The following is an 18839-nucleotide window of genomic DNA, read 5'->3' on the forward strand; positions in this document are numbered from 1 at the left end:
TAAGACGTGAACAGATTTATTAACAAAGTGTACAAAGAATACCGCCTCTAAGTATGCTCACGTGAAAGTATTTTGTTTCTTCTTTCATATCGCCCGCGCTTTCTCTTGACTCCCCCTCCTAAGGCACTTGTGTCGTTTTCATAATTGCACCCTGAGATGCGTCGCCGTGTCGTGGGAAATATGTACATGCAATTCGAAAAAGTTACAGCACCATTAGAGAGGTTAGTGCACAACCCTGATGTTCGTCCTGCATATTACACGACGAACGAGAATGGAATGCTGTTTTAAATCTCATTGCCTTTTAATTTTTTAGTGATTAGACGTGCAGTGCTTGTCGGCTCTTGAAATGCAGCAGCACGAATTCAGATGTCAGTGTTAAAAGTTTTATCTGAAAGAGAGAGAGAGAGAGAAAACGTACATTAGTACCAAACACTCCATGCCAGCTGGCTATATTCGTTCGGTGAATACCTGCGCTATTTATGATGGTCTGCAAAACAACCTAATTCTTGCTTTTGAAACTACCCAGATTCTCCTGGTGATCTTTATGGTTTAGAACTAAAAAAAACATCAGCTAAAAGATGCTAACACTTCCCTTCCGTCGTCTCCAGTCGAAACGTTACACATCCCTATTTCTCCCAGTAATTTCTTTTGTTCACTGAAACTAGGTACATGAATAGCCTGTCCTGTATTCATAACTTTCCCAGTCGCTGGCATGGCATTTTCCACCTATTATCAACATTCGTTCGTTCCACAGTAAACCAGACATTCGAACAAGCGTTTATCTAATGTCGCGCTTACCACCGATAGCGCATTATTATAAAGTTCACATAGTTTGTACAATTTCGATGTTTTTGTATTTGCCGATTCTCCCGTTTTTGTCTTCGCATTCAAGATATACTAAGAAAAACATAAGCTTGCCTTACTTTAACTTGTTAATATCTGACCAGGACTGTGTACTATTACAACCACCCTGAATCGAGACGCACAAATCTTGCTCGAGCCAATATAAAGCATGATGAGTCTTCCGGCACTGACTGTCCTGTAGATATGTATACGCTTTGGATTAAAAATGCGTTAAAAATATTTGTAACGAAGTGTGGCTTAGGATACTTGTTAAATGCTCGGAGAAAATGTAATAGTCTGAAGTAAACGGACAGAGTAAGACATTCGGAATACAACAAAGTGCTTCTGTCCTGCAAGACGTGTTTGAGAATGTCTTCATTTACAATTAATCACCGCTTCATTCCGAGAGGAGCCACACACAGCGACGCAAGTCTCGCAAGAAAAGATGGAATGCTTACCTAGGACAGAAGCCGTCAGTAGCACGAGCATCAGTTCAACATTTACACACTAGGACAGCTGGCAACTGCTGCAAAGAGAAAATAAATAAACGGTTTTAATCTCCTAGCTATCGGTTCTGTTGAACATACAGACTGCTGACGAATGGCGAATGTGCTACAGATACGGAAGATTTCTTCGTGCCCCGAACTCGCGCCCAGCTGCATTTCAATCAACTAAGACGAGAAACAGCGAAAGACACCATGCTCAAAAAAAAAAAAATGATGGCACAGGCCTGAATGCTGGACTAAACAAGTCCAGTAATCGTCCCTGTACTTCTCGCATCTTCTGTATGCGCTTCTTTCGCTGGTTCTCGTTTTAGTTGCTCATCTACTAACTCGCCGAGCACTCGGCCTCGTAGCGGTATTTTGGTAATAAGTACCTGTCCTAAGTGCTAGTAATGCACTATCCACTAAACAATCGCGATCTGGCAAGGACATCTCGACAATGTCTATAAAAATTGGAGTTGGGAAGCTCTATACAACGATGACAACAGCAGTCACAGGAAGTAACGCTATCTAATGTTGCCTCTGATCTTTGTGTCAACAATTTCCCGACACGGCACATGGAGTTTTGGGACACAGATGCCGCCTTTGATGACCCGTTTCAGAATTTGGCGACGCTGTAATGTCGTTCTGCGTCGTCTGCTCAGACGCAGTGGGACACGAGATCCGGAGATATCCGTACATATATGAAAAAAAAGCGATAACCAGATTTCACTTTATAAGTTTATTGCTGCGCATTGCGCATGGTTAATGTAAGTTTATAACCCACGCGACTACCAGTAATGACGCGAGCAAGGTGCCTCGTAGCAAATTTGCAAAAATGACAACAACAAAAAATAAAGAAGAAACTATTACGCTTTCGTAAACTGCAACTCCTGGATAACTTAATGCAGATAAATTTGACATTACCCCATTATTATGCGCATAGCTTTACGAAGAGTCACGTAACCGAGGTATAACTTTTGTACCTAAGCAGTAATTAGACATGTCTAATGGGAACGAAAGGCGAAAAACGACGAAGAGAGGAACGCAGTAACAATGCGTACGCCATCGCCGTTTTGCCCTGCTTGTTCCCCTTCGACATGAATGACCAACTAGCTCAAAACAATATACTAATTTGACATGTCTTTATGCGTTTTGAAGGCTGTATGAGAAGCAGCCGACATATAACTCCAACATGGGATTTCGTTGCGGAGCTTGTGAGATGTAAACATAGCTTCTAAACTTTTTTTAGCCCTTCCTATATTTTGTTAGTTCTTGTAAAATACTGAGGACTAAATAAAAAAATTACGACTATCAGTTACCCACATGCCACTTTCTTTTATTTTTTTAATGACGCAACTTTGATTAAAATTCCTATAGCGCGGTTGCGCAGAAAGCACACGCTTGCTAAACCTGTATCTGAACACATGCTATTCGGATTAAGCGGTTAAATTTTATTTTGAGAAAACGAACGAAAGACGAATCATCATTTCGATATTTCTTCATATAAGCAAGCCATTGCAGAGCCTCCGAAGGGACGTGGCAGACGGAAACAGTATGTCGCCAGGGAGAGGAGCGCCAATATTAATACGTCGGAAAGCCACAGTAACGTGGCATGACAGCACAGCAAATGGCTTGTGCTTTTAGGTCGTGTCAGCGTACTGGTGCAGGAAAAAAAAAGCAAGCTAGGGCTTGTTAAAGGTGAGGTGGACGTATCTCCAGCCGCAGACATCAATACAGAACAGAGCTAAAGTTGGGACATCCATGGTTTGAAAAAACAGCGTATATATAAAAAAAAAAGAATATGACTGACACATAGCTAAGACATATGGTATTGATGATGATAGATGGTAATAACTAACACATAGCGAAGATAAAGAGCATGAAATTAGCTGAAAAAAAGACGCAGACGTGTTGTCTTCTTGTTTATCACCCGCGCTTGTTTTACGGTGTTTTCTTCTTGAAAAGCATTCAACTGCAGAAACTGTAACCGTCTCCTTCAAGGCGGACACCTGAGCCATTCCGAGTCAAAAAGGGAGCCATCATCCCTCGGCGTTTGTAGGATGCTCTTCCATCCAAAGAAACAACCGGACACAATGCTGCTTAGCATAGGCGATGTTATAAGAAACACTGTGTCCGGCATGGCATGACCGATAGCAGGAAATGGCGCATTGAGTTTCATAACGGCGCCTAATTTAAAAGAGCTCGCAAAGCGTCTCGCCTGCGAAGCTTCAGTTAGACCCATCATGCAATCTTTCGCGTTAACTCGACCAATAATTGCGACTGCAGAATGTTGCTACATTAACAAATTAGTTATAAAAGAACCGTGAACTGTTCAAGTCAGCTGAAATAGTCTAGGTGTCCACTTTTGACAGTTCTTTTGTGGTGCTTGCGGCAGGGGACTCATCGCCTCCGAATATTTAGCAACTACTACTTGCTCTACACCACTTTCCAAAAATAGGCACATTACTACCAAGTTAAATACCTAATGAATTACAGTAAGCGAAGTAAAGTGGTCAAGGTAACATAAAAGGCAGTGCCTGTCTTTCATCCTGTTCGTATGTTACCGCTTCTTTTCGTTTTTGACTCCGCAAGGCAGCATGCTGCTGTTAGCTTCTGCTTAGGAAGACCGGAGACAGCCAGGCTGAGTAATCCTTGAGCTCACCCCCCAGCTGTTGCTACCTCAGCTGCACTTCTGGAATAAATCTACAGAAGTCCTAAAAAGTACTTACCGAACTGATTTTCTAATTTTCTACCGTAAACAATCACGGTTACCTATGTTCACTTTGTTCACGTTCTTCAGTGTATCGGTTTGAAGAAAATTTTTTTAGAAAGGCGAGCCTTCCCAACGCTCGTGAATTGTTGATCGAAACTGAGACCCTGTGCTGCTGATCCCCTTCACTCATCGATGATGCTACGAATCCGAGCACAACAACCACTGATCACCACGGCCCACTCCCACTCTTAAGGCACAGCTAGGTCACTCGTGCTCACCTACGCCTATCTGTTAGGCCGCGCCTCGTGCTGTTGCCTCAGTCCAAAAGGCACCGGCCGGTACCCCTTGTTGGCACCAAAAGGCTGAACAGTCAACAGTGGCTTCGCAGCGCCACCACGCTTCACCGCCACGTCACCACCGGAAGGCAGTCGCTGCCTCGCGTCAGCCCTGGACCGCTGCAGCTCGTCGCTCATGCTGTCTGAGTCTTCGAGAGGCCTGTACCGGCCCTCCTTTGGCACTTCTGACACCTTCTTCTGGGGCACGCTGTAGATGTAGTTGGAGTGAGACTCGTACGTTCTGCCACTGTTTGTCCTCTGAAGGGCCTCCTTCTTGAACACGCTCATGGCGTGGTCCACCTTGCGGTCATCGTAAGACGAGCTCCTACGTCTCGTCGGGCTCGAACTGCGGTTTCTCGTAGGGTGACCTCCCACCTGCGATGCCGGCGAGAGCGACCGTCGGTCGTCGACGGAGTGACCGTTGCACTTGTCGCCATTTTCGACGCCTCCGCGCATGACGCGCGATATCTGGTCGTAGATTCGCTTCTTGGCGGGTGCCGAATTTCGCCCCGGTTCCGGCACCACGGCGGCCGGGTTGTAGTTCTCGAGCGAATTGCGGCACTCGTCTCCCGAAGAACGGCCGCCCTCGGGCTCTGGCCGAGGTGGACTGAAGTTCCGAGAGTCCGCTCCCCCTCCTCCGTGTCCGTTCACCTGGTGGTCCGAGTCACGGCGCCTCACCCACTTGCCTACGCCGTTGGTGGAGGCCCCCTTATTATGGTCAGGGCCGTTACCGTTCCAGACCGCTTCGTCCCCGTTGACTAAGTCGCCGTTCTGCTCGCCTTCGACCTTCTTCGAGTCGAGGTTGAGCATGCGCAGTTGGTGCCGAATGTCCAGCTTCTCTTTGTCCCTTTGCTTGCGGAACTCCTCTTCGACGCGATTCATCCAGCGAATCTCCTTCTCACGGAGCCTCTCCTTCTCCGCAACTTCCTGCGCCAGCCGCTCCTCTAGCCTCTTCCGTTCCTCCTTCCTGACAGTGCTCATATAGGAAAACTTCTTGGATTTCTTGTTGTCGAACCTGGACGGGCGGGTGCTGCTGCCACCGCTGTTGCTGTTGTTCGCGGGCTTGTAGCCCGAACCCGTCCGCACCTCGTATTCAGGTAGATACATGACGTGGCCCTCCCTCGAGAAACTGAACGACGACGTTCTCCGAGCCGACTCGCTCCTGGAGTTGTCACGCCACACAGGGCTCTTCTCCTTAGGCTTCTCCTCCACTTCGGGGGTCGCGGACTCTTCGGAAGACCTGCGCATGTCGATGTCTCCTCCAACGATGTTGAGAGAATTGGGCGCGCTACGGCTCAGGGACCAGTTGGAGTCGATGCCACCGTTCTGCCGGTCTCCAACGTAGTCGCGGCCTCGAAGGCCTAACGCTTTGCACAGGTTACGCAAGCTGTTGAAGTTCTCGGCGGTCGGAGTCATCATGCGTGGGTTCTTTCGTAGCCGTCCCCGTGGTCTGCTGCTCTGGTCAGAAGAATCCTCCGTCCTCATAGTCGCCGACGGTGTAGACCAGGGGAGGAACATGTTGGCCGGCATGGTAAACTTGGCCTGGAGGCCAAGCATACCATGCGGTTGCTTCTCCTGCAGGCCCGACGTGTTGGGGCCCACGCTGCCGGAGTCGGAGTCATCCATGAGGTCTTCTTTCGGCACCCACTGATCGTCGCGGACGCCGTCCGGGGGCGATGCTCTCCCTACGCCCTCCGACCGCCTCCCGGGGCCCGGACCGAAAGGTGCGCCGTCGACGGCGTCATGGATGAACAGCGGACTACCTGCGTCAGGAGAGATTCCCGAGTCGCCGCAGCGGTCGGCCATCACTCTCCTAGGTGCCATGACGCGGCTGACCCTCCTGATTTGGTCTTCCAGGACGTCACCGTCATCGGTACTAGCTTCGGAACGCAACCTCTCGCTCCTTCGTGCCTGTGGGCTGTCTGTAGCCCATAACGACCTCCACGCATCAGTCGGTGAGAAGCGCGGTATGTCCATTTGTTTCCTGGGAAGCGTGGGCCTGAGTTGGATGTTGACGTTGAGGTCCTGGTCCGAGCCGCTGGACAGAGACGACTTGGCTGAAGACGTTCCGCCACCACTCAGGTTGTCCAGAGGCCACTGGGACTTTGGCCATGCCGAGACGGGGCTGCGGCTATTACACTGCCTGTTCTCAGTTTTACGATTGGCGTGATTATAGTGATTGGGTTCCTGATTGACGTCGAAGACGTGGTCCTGCAACCTGCTCGAATCGTTCAATATGTACTCGATCACTTTTGATTCTCCCTGAGAATGGTCGTCGATCGCGGCCAGACTACGCGGATTGAGGGACGGATTCTCGCGTTTCGGTGTACCCTTGTCAGCTTTCGTCTTCTTGACGTTTCCGTTGGGTACGGAGCCGTCCTTCAGCTTGAGCGCGTCGAAGTTTGAAAAGTAATACTGCTTCTTGGGCGTCGATATGGGGCTTTTTATATCGCCGTTGCAGGCCGGCGGCGTCTTCGATCCCCGACCATTCTCCTCGGCGACCCTACGGGCGAAACCATTGGAAGCTCTGCGCTTTGCAACGGCCAGAAGCTCCTCCTTGAAGTCTTTTGCGAGCACAGAGGGCTCTGCTTTGGCCGCGGGGCCGTCGCTCGAAGACGTCGTCTTCTTCTGGCCCGCACCTTCAGGCCTCGCTGGGTCCGTCTTCGAGAGTCTCCACTTTTCGACATTTCGCCGGTTCTTCTCGTAGCTGCTTCCAGGGCGGAAGACGACGTTGTCGTCCGAATTGTAATCCGGAGGTGGCGGAGGCGGGGGAGGCGTCGGAGCCGGCGACTTGCCCTCGCTGCGGCGGCCCTTGAACTTGGAGAAAACGGTCTTTGCTCCGGGTTCCTCCGAGGCTCGACCACTCGGAGGCCTGTCCGAGTCCTTCGGAAGGCTACTGGACAGTGGCTGCGGCGGGTCGGGTGCCTTGGCTTTCTTCCGGGATTTGATCTTTGCCTTGCTCGGGCTGATGGCGATCAAGCTGCGCCCTGTGATACCTGCAACGAAACACGTTTGTATTAGGACTCATGAAGAACAGAGCTTGTGGGCTCTCAAGGTCACCGTATCACTCTCGAATCTCGTTTTAGATAAGTGCCGGCAAGTAGGTGTACATAGCTGCAAGAATGTTTCATTTACTAAGTGAGAACACGGGGAAGGCGGGAGATGGAAATTCAAGGCGATGAGCAAAGCGAGAACAAGGTAAAAGCGGGACCGAACGTTTCGACAAGTGGACTTGTCTTGTCGCCTTGAAAAAGATAAGTCCGCTTGTCGAAACGTTGACTCCCGCTTTTTCCTTGTTCTCGTTTTGCTCTTCAATTATGAAGTGTAACTTATGTGAAACAAAATGTCCCTGAGCGTTAGCTCTTTCTTCGGTCAACCTATACCTTGGAACTGTCGCGGAATATCACTGCTAATATTATTCCAATTAAGTTTCACTAAGTCGCATATCTTTATCTTGTTCCACATAGATCAAAAGTGGTACGTTTTTCCAGGAATGTTCCCCTTGCTTAATGGATCGAACCCTGATGAAATCTATGTGAAACGAGAATATGGAGTGTAATAATGGCGCTAAGAACGTGTTCTATATAAATAAATGTGCATGAGCCTGTCCGCATATGCAACGTGCAGCAGAAAGCAGCCCTTGGCTATGAGTCGCTGAACAAGTACGCCGCGCACGTATGCACCCTAATTATCTCCCATTACCATGCGGCGAGTAAGCGACAAGAAAAGGCCATGCCTAAAGAAGAAAACGTGCTCGTGTTAGAAACGAGTTAATAAATAATCATTGGGCGTCACTCTCATACGAACCGCAGGTATAGAGCCAGGCTCTTTATCCGTCTCGAAGCTTTGAAGTCAAGCAGTTTTGCACTGTCTGCCAAAAGGGCTCCACGCCACAGGAGCAGCAGGTGTATTTCAGCTCCTAAGTATCGCTTTGTTATGTACGCATAGAGAATTGGTTCCTGCGAGAATTTATTTGTAACGGCCGCTTAAACTAATAAATTCTGGAGGTAATCACATTCTCAAAAGCTAATCAGATCGAAGAAGGAATTTCAGTTGGGCTTGTTCGTGCACATTAACTTTTGGGTGAACTTAATAGAGAATAATAAATAATAAATAATGAGGAATAAACAATAAATAAACTGCGTTCGTAGTTGTTTCCTTCCTCGTCCCGTCATCACGCAGTTCATCCAAAAGCTAATTAGATGGCGAGCCATCGTCAAATGACGGTGAACAACATCCCGTCTGGAGTGATTGGTTTTCCCCATTGTTTGCTAAGGTTCTGCTCACTGCTGTGGGCGAAACGACCTGTTAGTGTAGGCTAAGGCTCCCCTTTAATATATCGGCTCAGACACGTTGCTGCTGCTGACGCTTTGGTAGACCTTGTTTTCCTTTACGCCGATTCTCTTGGCAACAATGTATTTGTTGTTAATAACGTATGTTGTAGCACGTATTTAGGTCACGCTTATATGAATATTCTTCAGCGCTGTACCAAGCAAGGGCAAAATGCAATACCACTAAGCATAGATTTCAAGTTACTTGTTTATGAGTCACTGATTCTAATAACGCGAACGAAATAGCGCAAACGCAGGGACACTAACATGCGCGAATAGAACACCAGTAAATTGTACGGTACCACGTTAGCGGTTGTGCTTTCCAAAAAAAAAAAATACCGCAAACACCGCGCGCGTTCCCTTCGGTTGGTCTCTTTGCTGTTACAATAAAATGCAACATGGGCTATGTTTTCATTAAAGCTATGTTCTAATAGTCCCTCAAGCCCAGAGCACAGCGAGCAAATTTAGGACATTATATGACATTCATTTGACTGCACTTTGATAAGAGTACCAGTGCCGTTGTCCCCTTCTCGAATTTGTGCTAGTACGTTTCCAGTAGCACGGAGTGCCCGTGCAAATGCTGTCGCAGTCGTCGCTGCTGCGGGACAAAAAACAGAGCGAGAGATAGGCTTACAGTCTGCGGGTAAATGTCACAGTGTTGTGTTAAAATGGAGCTTTATATCATGGCACACCTAAGTTTTCTCATTCAAACACGTATTGAAGGCGGAAATGCTCGCATTGGGTAATCGCGAAACTTGTTAGTGGAAGAATGGAAAACCCCATATTGACGCTAGGAAGCAGGATCTTCAGTTAAGAACCTCATAATTTTCACAAGAATTGCCGAAGATCGGCGAATAAGTAATATCGACACTCGCAGTTAAGCGCCACGTGCTAACAAATCAAAATACACATCTAAGACCTTGTGGGGATGCGTGACTCTCACGCGTCCCCTGATATGTTGTTTTCTCGCATAGCTCCCTACTCCTGTTATCCGGCTTCGCCGAGTGGCCTGGTGCCCGCGGCAGTCGGTGTGGTTGAAGCGCATTGCGAGAGATGGCGCGAGTGTGGCTCTGCTAACGCCGCCTAACAGCCGGATTACTTGGGCGCGGAAAGGTGAAGGCTCTTCCTCTTTGGCTCGGGTTCGGAAAGCGGCGCGGACGTTCTGCGCGTGCGCTGATCCATGCTTCTGCGAGACCGTCTCGTGAGGCCTACTCAGGAATGGACGAATACGATCGTTCAAACGCGCCACCATTCGCGTGACCGTACGCGCGAACGACTAGCTAGGCGTTGGTACCCAGCATGGGGCGAACATATTCGCTCGCTATGCGCTCGCGGTGAGTGGGACTTCAGCGGTTTGTCGCGCGCCAATTGGCATGTTTTGTGAATAGCAACTGGGCTAGCAGGCATTGATCTATGAAAGGTGTAATAAATGCCCTTGTGATTGTTTGTACTACTCTGTTGTCGTTCATTTGTCCCAAGAGCACGGGTGAGAACCCCACAACCTTCAGAACTAGTTCAGGCTTGCGATCTTAGTCGGTTTCAGCGCAACAGACGCGGCCTTCTAGGTGATATGATATGTGCAATCCTGTTATTTGATGAGACGCTTTTGTTTTCCTTATTTGTCTTTGTCTCTGTGTATGTGGTATTTGCATTGCATTAAGCACAGTTGTAAGTACAGCGCAGTGTGCGCCTTTCTTTCTGTCTTCCCCGCTGTGCTCATTTTGCCACGAATTACCTATGTGTGCCCAATCCTTGCCATTTTTAGAGGAAGCCGTATACCTCAGGAACTACTATCTTAAACGCAGGTGGGTGGAGAAATAGCTTTTAGACATAGCAACGACTTTCAGAACGCTTGTCGCGTTTAGAAGCAAAAGTTGAAATCAACCATTTATAGAGAGTAGATTTTATTTCAGCTATGAATCTTTCTACATAAGTTCTCCAAAACCACGAAATTAAAAGAAAAAAAACTGTAGAATCAGGTTTACCACACTGCAACTCGGGAATAAGAAGATATACCAGTATTCTGTAAACTGAGCGGGCGATACTGATGTACCGCTATTTTAACCATTGTAACCATTTCATGCAACTTGTAAACTGATATATCACATTTGTCCGTTTCAGATACCCTTTAGATACAGTGCACAAAACAGCCATATTGGTGCAGAGTTACGGATGTCTAAACTTCGTGCTTCAAGTTTTTAAAGCTTACAAGCTTTTGACAATTTTCGTAGAACATTGGAGGCACTAAATCGAAATTTCGTTCCTTACTGCTGGTAGAATGTAGCTTATTCTCTTAAATACAACAAATCTCGCTCACATCGGATCAGTTGTTTAATGACATCACTTCTGCTTTTCGCGTGCATTTCAATAGGGAAATCGGAGTCGGCTCCGAGAAGAGAACAAGAGGCAATGCGTACGGGAGTAGTCTGCTTTCAAAAAAAAAAAGAAGTTAAATACTACGAAACAACATTGACGAAGAATGGCGCGATAAACAAGGGAAGAGAAAGAAACACGACACGAGTGCTCGCGTCGTGTCTCTTTCTCGTCTGTTGTTCTTTCGCGTTATTCTTCGTCAGTACATATGGAATGTCAACGCGCCCAGCATTCAGAAACAATATTGTTGTTGCTGCTGTTGTTATCGTCATCATCGTTGTAGTTGTAATTGTTGTAGTTGTAGTAGCAGGTGCTGTCGTTGTTGTTGTTCTTGCCGTTGTTGTAGTTGTCACCGTCATAGTTGTCGCAATTGTTGTTGTAGTTGTTCTAGTTGTTTTTGTTCTAGCTGTTGTACTTGTTGCCGTTGTCGTCGCTGTTGCAATTTTTGTTGTAGTCGTAGTAGCAGTAGCAGTAGTTGCTATTGTCATTGTAGTTGTAGTAGTTGTTGTAGTGGTCGTCGTTGTTGTAACTGTTATATTACCAGTAGTAGTAGTAGCAGTAGTAGTAGTACTAGTAGTAGTAGTAGTTGGTGTATCTGTAGTTGTCGTTATTCTTGTTGAAGTTGTAGTTCTCGTTGTAATTGTTGTGGTGGTGGTGGTAGTAGTAGCAGTTGTCATTACTGTACTAGTTGTAGTAGTAGTTGTTCTTGTTGTAGTACTACAGTAATAGTAGTTCTTTGTAGTAGCAGTTGTTGTAGGACAGTTGTCCTTTGAACTCGTGGCTTTAACATGCCACGGGGATTGGGCCAAGAGTCGAGTGGGCAAAGCTAAATGATTACTTCGAAATTACATTTCACTTGGAAATTCGCGAAGGCTGACAAATTGAGTGCGAAAGAAAGAAACAAGCGCCCACCTTCGTCCTCCTCGTCGTCGTCGTCTTCGTCGTCCACGACGCTGCGCGCAATGTCCGGGTCGCTGTGCGCCCGTCGCCCCGGCTGCAGCTGTCCCGGCGGGTCGGACTGCTGCTGCTCCATGTCGGACATCGAGCGCCGTTGTTGCAGTATGCGCAGCAGGTCGGGGTTGTCCTGCAACAGCGACGACGATACACGACAGATTGAGCTACTGGCCGAGTAAGTTACTTTGCTTTAGCTCCGCGATGCCCAAACACTGCTCCACATCAAGAACCAGAACAACTTGTTCGCCTTTTTTCCTGCCCACTGAGGGTACATTTGCACACGCACGCACAGCGCACATACGTACAAAACAGAAAGAGAGAGACTAGTCAAATGCTGATTTAACTATAACTTAATTAGTATAACAATTAATTAGTAATTGGTTGGCTGAGCTAAAGATTAAGTTGTGGGCTTTTATGTGCTAAAACGAGGACGTAATTATGAGGGACCCCGTAGTGCAGCAGACTCCAAATTAACTACCCAAATATAAGTACACAGGCGTTTTCGCATCTCGCTCCCATCGGGATTCGGCCGTCGCGGCCGGGATCGAACCCGTGACCTCGAGCTTTGAAGCGCGACGCCGTAGCCGCTAAGCTATCGCGGTGGGTAGCCTGCTGAGCTATCCACAACTGAAAACTCACTCCAGCGTGTCAAAAGCGCCAATAGGCTATGCAGTCTGTTTCTTCTGCCTAAATGGGAATTTCGATGTACAGAAACGGCGCAGCATATACTATGCATCTCAAGGTTGCCCTTTCGAGCAGCATCCATTTTACTAAGCAGTCAAAACATAGTTATGGCAAAGTCATCGATCTAGCACTGCTACCACCGATCTAGCAATTTTCTAGCACTGTTGATAAGCACCAGCTGGCACATCAGTAAATTTCGCAACAGAATTCGGTATTTTTCGAAACTGATGCTAAGCGCAGTATTTCAGCTAAATAAACGAGGCACGCTCTCAAGTGACTAATTAATGAAAATGTGTTATCCAGCTAGCGACAAACTACGATTATTTTTGTAATGACAGCGTCTTCAAGAAATCCAGCTGATGCTATAAAATTCTGATATCTGCCACAGAAAATTTTAAAGCGATCAATATCCGGCGTCCGGATCGGCGTCGCTGTCGGCGTAGGCGGGGATGTCCGTATGAGAAAAATAGTCCCGAACCACGCATCCCAATCCACGCAGGCCCCGCGTGGCGCAGAGGCGTTACTAAACTAATTGAATTTCTCAAAGTAAGATGCGTCAGAAAATTCGTAATGTACGACTTACACGCAAGCTTCAGGCCCGATAGCGTCGGATTGTTTTTCGAACATGCGAGAAAACATAATTCTGTTATACGGAAACTCAAACACAGACCCCTTTTCCAGCAGCCGTTTGAGGTCTGTCTTACAAAAAGCGGCGCGCCCCGCTCGGTTCTTTGCAACGCCATCTAGATGGCGCTCGCCTCGGCGCATCCGTGGCAGCGGCGACAACCACCGTGGGGAGAAACAAAAAAAAAAAGAAACAGAAAGCTGGCCTTTGTGCATATCAAGCGTTCGCCGCCAGCGTTTCCAGGAAAACATTCCCAGTAAAACAGCTTGTTCCATTCTAAAGCACTCCTGGCAGTTATGCAGGTTATTTAGCAACGATAACTTCAGGCTGTATGTACGTTATTTAAAAGTGGCATACCAGAAACCACCGTGGATCCTACTATGTGGTAATATTACGGAAATATACTACATGTCCAGAAAAAACGTGCGGCCTTCGGGCTGCCTATATAAGGATCGCAGTCTCGGGTGAGGGGGGGGGGATTATCACCCTTGTCCCTCCCCTCGTAATTGACACTTATACGACCGATCAACTGCTCTACGACTAACCTGTCCTGCCCGACTCGACTCCTTCCTTACATGGCCGAACTAGGATGTCCTAACGTTATACACACATCATTCACACCATCCGTTGCGCGGTCTTTAGCTTCTTCTGAAGTTTCCTTGTAATCCCCCTAGTTTTACCTTTCGCCTGTGAACTGCCTAAAGTGCAGCCGCATGTACGAAGGCGCGGCCCTGCGCGCGTACCTGCACGTCCGAGTTCTGGCTGATCAGGCGGCGGCCGCTGATGGTGCCGCCGCTGTGCAGGATGTGGCCGTTCTGCGTGGTCTTGAGCAGGCGCACGCCTTCGACCGCCGGCTGGGGCAGCACCCGGTTGCCGGGGCTGGCGAACTTGCCGGCCAGCCGCTTGTGGCCGCGCAGGCCGCCATTGGCGTGCAGCACGCCTCCGTTGGCGCTGCTGCTGGCGCGCGACGAGGACAGCACGGAGGAGTCGCGCGGCCGCTCGTCGGAGGCCTGCGAGTGCGAGTTGCCCATGGCCTTCCGGAAGGCGACGTCCTCAAGCCATCGGTGCCTGCACGAAAAAAAGAAAACGAAGCGCGTGAATAATAACGGCACGCATAAATGAATAAAGATCGCTCCCAAATGAATGCGAATCCGAGCAAAGATTTGCACCAAGGAAGTGAAGCTGCACAAGACCGTTGTCACACATCCTGTGGCAAGACAATAGGAGGTCTGGTTTGCCACCGTCTGAAACCTGCACAAGGTTTAGCTAGCCCTTCGCTATACCGAGTCTTTTCAAACGATTCACTACGTCCGAGCTTACCATGCACTCCTATATACAGTTTCCATTATAACCGACATATGTTCCTGCACGCTGCACCGGCTCTACTGATGCCGGCTGCACGTTTCGTCAGACTGCTCATACGGCCGATGCAGGGACCAAATGTAGGCTGCGTTGTTGGCAATATTGTGAGAGCAATTACATATGGACCCTCCAGGCCATTTCCCGTCTTCTGCGTCGCCGTGAGGTTCCGTATAAAGTCCAAATGTGATAAGATCAATCGCGCCCCACACGACGTACATTGCGTGTGCGAAGGGAAGCAAAGCATGCGAAGGTAGGTGAGCCGAGAAGGACAGTGGCTCGATGCCCGTCCCATATTGAAGCACAGGTTAAAGCGCGCAAGGCGGGGGGGGGGGGGTGGAAGCGGGCATACGTCGCATACTTTAGCCCAGCCGTGCACTGCTCCCACCCTATGTTCGCACCCTATCTCATGTTCCGGATCGACGGGACAGGCAGCGGAATCGTTCGCTCCCCTCTGTTTGTGCTCTTTCATCACGCCAACAATGTGACGGCGAGTGTCCGCGTTCATCGAGTGAGATCTGTTCCCGTTTTCTTGTGCACGAGTGCGACACCTGCCACCGCGCTTGCTAATTAATAAGACAACGCCTACTGTAATTGATAAGGCCGATAAAACCACGAATCTTACTTCGCGTAGTGTAATACTTTGCTGTCGCTATCGATGCGTCGCCTTTCGGGCGAAACTGCGACTTTCTTTTTTAAAGGGCATTTGACGCCGACCACGCCGCAGCACGAAAACCATCGTGGAACTCCTCTCAACAGCTTTGCTGCAAACATCTAAAATCTATTCGCATAGAACTAACTATGACTGAAAGGATTGGCTTGTATAGTAAGTTCAAGTCCATTATGCACACGGCACCGCTCACGTGAACAAAGCATAATGACCAGGAGTTCTGCAACAAAGAAAATAATTTCCTCAATGCCTAGGCATGAAACCTGAAACTGAAGGCTACAAATTCAGACTTGGCATATACATTTATTTTGAAATGCAATTATTACATTGATTATAATAATCGATGCCACAAAAATCTGTCATAGGTTAGAGATATGGCACAAAAGACGCGTCAAACAAGCTTACACGGACCAGTGCAATCACTAAGTATAATTAAATTGCTAGTTTAAGTAACACTTTGTGTGATCAGACATCCAGAGGCACATGTGACGCAGAAGGGATTTTAGACACGAGGCTCCTAGAACCAGCGCAGAGATTAACTCTCTTCTGGAAATATAGCATATCAAGCCTCCAAGCCTTATCACGTAGTATAAAGCTTTCCACTAGTTTGCATTTGGGTTTTGGAACACACTTTTCGTAGGCTGACTTTTGCGTGGAGTCAAAATTCGAGAAAGTTCATAGCGGCTTTTCTTTTTTTTCGTCTCCTCAGCCATGTGCATGTAAATAAATGTTGGGAATAAAGACTCGCTCAGTTGTCGTGGACGAGAACCACGTCTTTGAGAAATGTCACGAAAGATATGTGTGCCCCCTCAGACTGTGTCACCGGACAGTGGGCTTCTTTGAGACGGCCCAGACCGTGTTTCTTTTTCTTTTTTTTGCCGCTCAGAATCCTTTTCCCCATCGCATCTATCTCATTGCACATGAGGAGTGGCAGAAGGTGTCACTAAAATCCGTTCGTGCAACTTTCTTACAGTACCCGTGCACTTTCTTACTGCGGACCCTGCTATTAGTAGAGATGTACTGATCGCTTTGGCTACACAGCAAGAAACACCAGCCACTCGAGAAGAAGCCGCGTGGCAAAGAAATCTAGGGCAGCAGCGTCTCGGTATTTATATATGCCAAGACCTCCCCGGTCGGCGATTCGCGATGCACTGGACACTTATGTAATCCAGCACATCACAAGAAGATAGGCGGCCCGCGGCTGCGAGCAGGACGATATAAAAGCACGAGCAAAGAAAACAAAAAGGGATCTTCCGTCTCTCCACACGCGCTCCCGATCTTCACTCGATAAGCTACGAACTTGAAAAACGGGACAAAGCGAGTTTATGGACCACGGCGCCCGGGGGCGCTCTGCGAGAGATAACAGACAGCGGCGCCGCCTAGCGGCATGCAAAGGAAAGCCGGGGGGGGGGGGGGGGGGCGTCGCGTACGGAAAGAGACCGACCGGGTCACTCAGAAAACGACGCGGCCCACAGCGACGCCTTTCCTCAGCATCCTCTCCATATTGCCATTTTGATTCCCACGCGCAGACACACGCACGCTGCCACGTGTACGTGCATGCAACCGCATACAGGAGCGGCTGATCGCGCACACAGAGGAAACTCCGAAGCCAATTGGTCGAGGCAGCAATACATAGCTCGGCAGCGCTGTTACGTGTCGCTGGAAAAAACGGTGCCGGTGCGCCACGCGTGCGAGATAACGCGAGATCTGCTCTCGCGTCGCTGGCATTTAAAAACGCTCGGGCGTCCAGACCGGTCTTGAGCCGAAATCTTGCGAGTTATTACGGCCGGAAGAGAGAAGGGTTGTCTGGGCTGTTATGGACTGTAAACTGCAGTGTACCGAAGAGACTGGATCTCGATCCACAGTGAGGTGTTTACGAATAATAATAACAATAAAAGGGTAGCGCTCATGAAAGTCATACGAAACGCCCCGATTCACTAATCCACAGAAGTTGATCGCGAGAGCACTTCAATGGGAGGGCACACTGAAACGCGAATAGGAAAAGAAAATTCTGACGATAGCCGCCGGCTTATAATTCGCATTGCACGGCTTCCACGGCACGTAGTTCGTGCGCGAAACATTGGTGGTGGAGGTGCGAATCTTCGATCCACGGAACGACTTGCGACACGCGTGATTCCTGGTCCAGAATTTAATAGGCCATGTATCGGCAGCCATCTTGGTTTCGGCGATGCGTGCCTTTCATTTCGTCTCGTCGTGCGCGGAAGGAACTCTTTCTTTTCTTTTTTTTCTAAACACGTCCCGAGACAGGCACGTTTCGCGCTCACATAGTATAGCGATGCACTGTTGCTGCGCTGCACTGCAGAGCAAACACAACTGGCGCTCTACGGTGGCTTTCATGCGTGTCGTTTCCGGCGTTGTCGAATCGAATTACTAGGACACAGCACCGTTGCGTGTGATGCGTGAGCAAACAACGTGGTACCAGGCGTCCGCACTTTGTTCTACATCGCGTATTTTCGTACGGCTTGTGAAATCCAGCTGGGCCACAACGTTTACGCTGTCTCCCCTTACAGACCGGCACAGAACTACAGACCGGCACATTACCGCACGGCACCCTGCTGCACGCCATCTATCCCGCCAGCTACAACTGCACCTTCTGCTCTGAGCCCGATACCCGCTACCACGTGATATGGGAGCGGGGGCGCAAAACCCATCGATACCAGCTATCACCGGACTCACCGTCGAGCCGAGGGAGTCTACGCTGGCAAGGCAGAGAAGAGTCCTGAAGACCAGCATCGTTTCACGAACAGCGCCAAGCTATCGGATCAGGGCCACGGCATCCATACCTACGCCGACCGCCTCTGAAGATTCTTGTGTCGGCCAACTTTTATAAACAAAGTTTATTCCTCTTCATCAGACCACCTAGTTCTCTGCCGTCCTGTATTGGGCTTCCGTTCCCTTGGCATCCATTCTGTAAGTCTAATCGACTACCGAGTGTCCACCCTACATGTCACATTTTCTTTTTCACCGTAATGTAAACTACAATATGTTACCCCCTTGCTGGTGAAGCAGCGCACTGACACGGACACGGTGAAGACACACAAGGAAAGACGACACTCACTGCACTCGCAACTATTCTATTTTAGAACACATACCTTGTATTTATATACCTGCGCACCCTCAGGCGTCAAATATAATCAAGGCAAGAATAAAGGCATTTTTAAAAAAATCATTTGCCCGTGCATAGTCGGGCGTCAAAGATATGACACCTGTCTATCATGGTGTGTAATCCTATCGTATTTGTTGCATTCCGAACAAAAAATTTTTATTACACAATTTTATTTTCTCTTCCTTTAGTGTTCTTCCAAAAAGTCAACCTCATCATGGCTTAGAAGTACAGATAGCTGATTGATACAACCATCTCGCCTCTTGTGAATTTGAAAGTCTTCGATTATTTCCCTGGCCAGCTGATCCTTATGGTGCGATAAAACTTTAGTATCATTGTAAAT

The 18839-nt window shown here is 48.5% G+C and overlaps 1 protein-coding gene across 10 annotated transcripts in view; it reads right to left on the minus strand.

Moving 5' to 3' along the window:
- The window catches only part of LOC135911132 (nucleolar protein dao-5-like), a 282911-nt gene continuing 264072 nt past the window's right edge, over positions 1–18839 (minus strand). For all 10 annotated transcript variants that reach the window (XM_065443271.2, XM_065443270.1, XM_065443267.2 and 7 more), the window contains 5 exons: positions 14087–14411; positions 11993–12164; positions 4320–7372; positions 1302–1369; positions 1–388 (listed from right to left, as the gene is read on the minus strand). In XM_065443271.2, the coding sequence (XP_065299343.1) occupies positions 4326–7372; positions 11993–12164; positions 14087–14374 (3507 nt within the window). In that variant the 5' untranslated portion in view covers positions 14375–14411 and the 3' untranslated portion in view covers positions 1–388; positions 1302–1369; positions 4320–4325. The remainder of the gene's footprint in view (positions 389–1301; positions 1370–4319; positions 7373–11992; positions 12165–14086; positions 14412–18839) is intronic.

This window comes from Dermacentor albipictus, chromosome 9 (genome assembly GCF_038994185.2).
Source record: "Dermacentor albipictus isolate Rhodes 1998 colony chromosome 9, USDA_Dalb.pri_finalv2, whole genome shotgun sequence".
Taxonomy (NCBI): Eukaryota; Metazoa; Arthropoda; class Arachnida; order Ixodida; family Ixodidae; genus Dermacentor; species Dermacentor albipictus.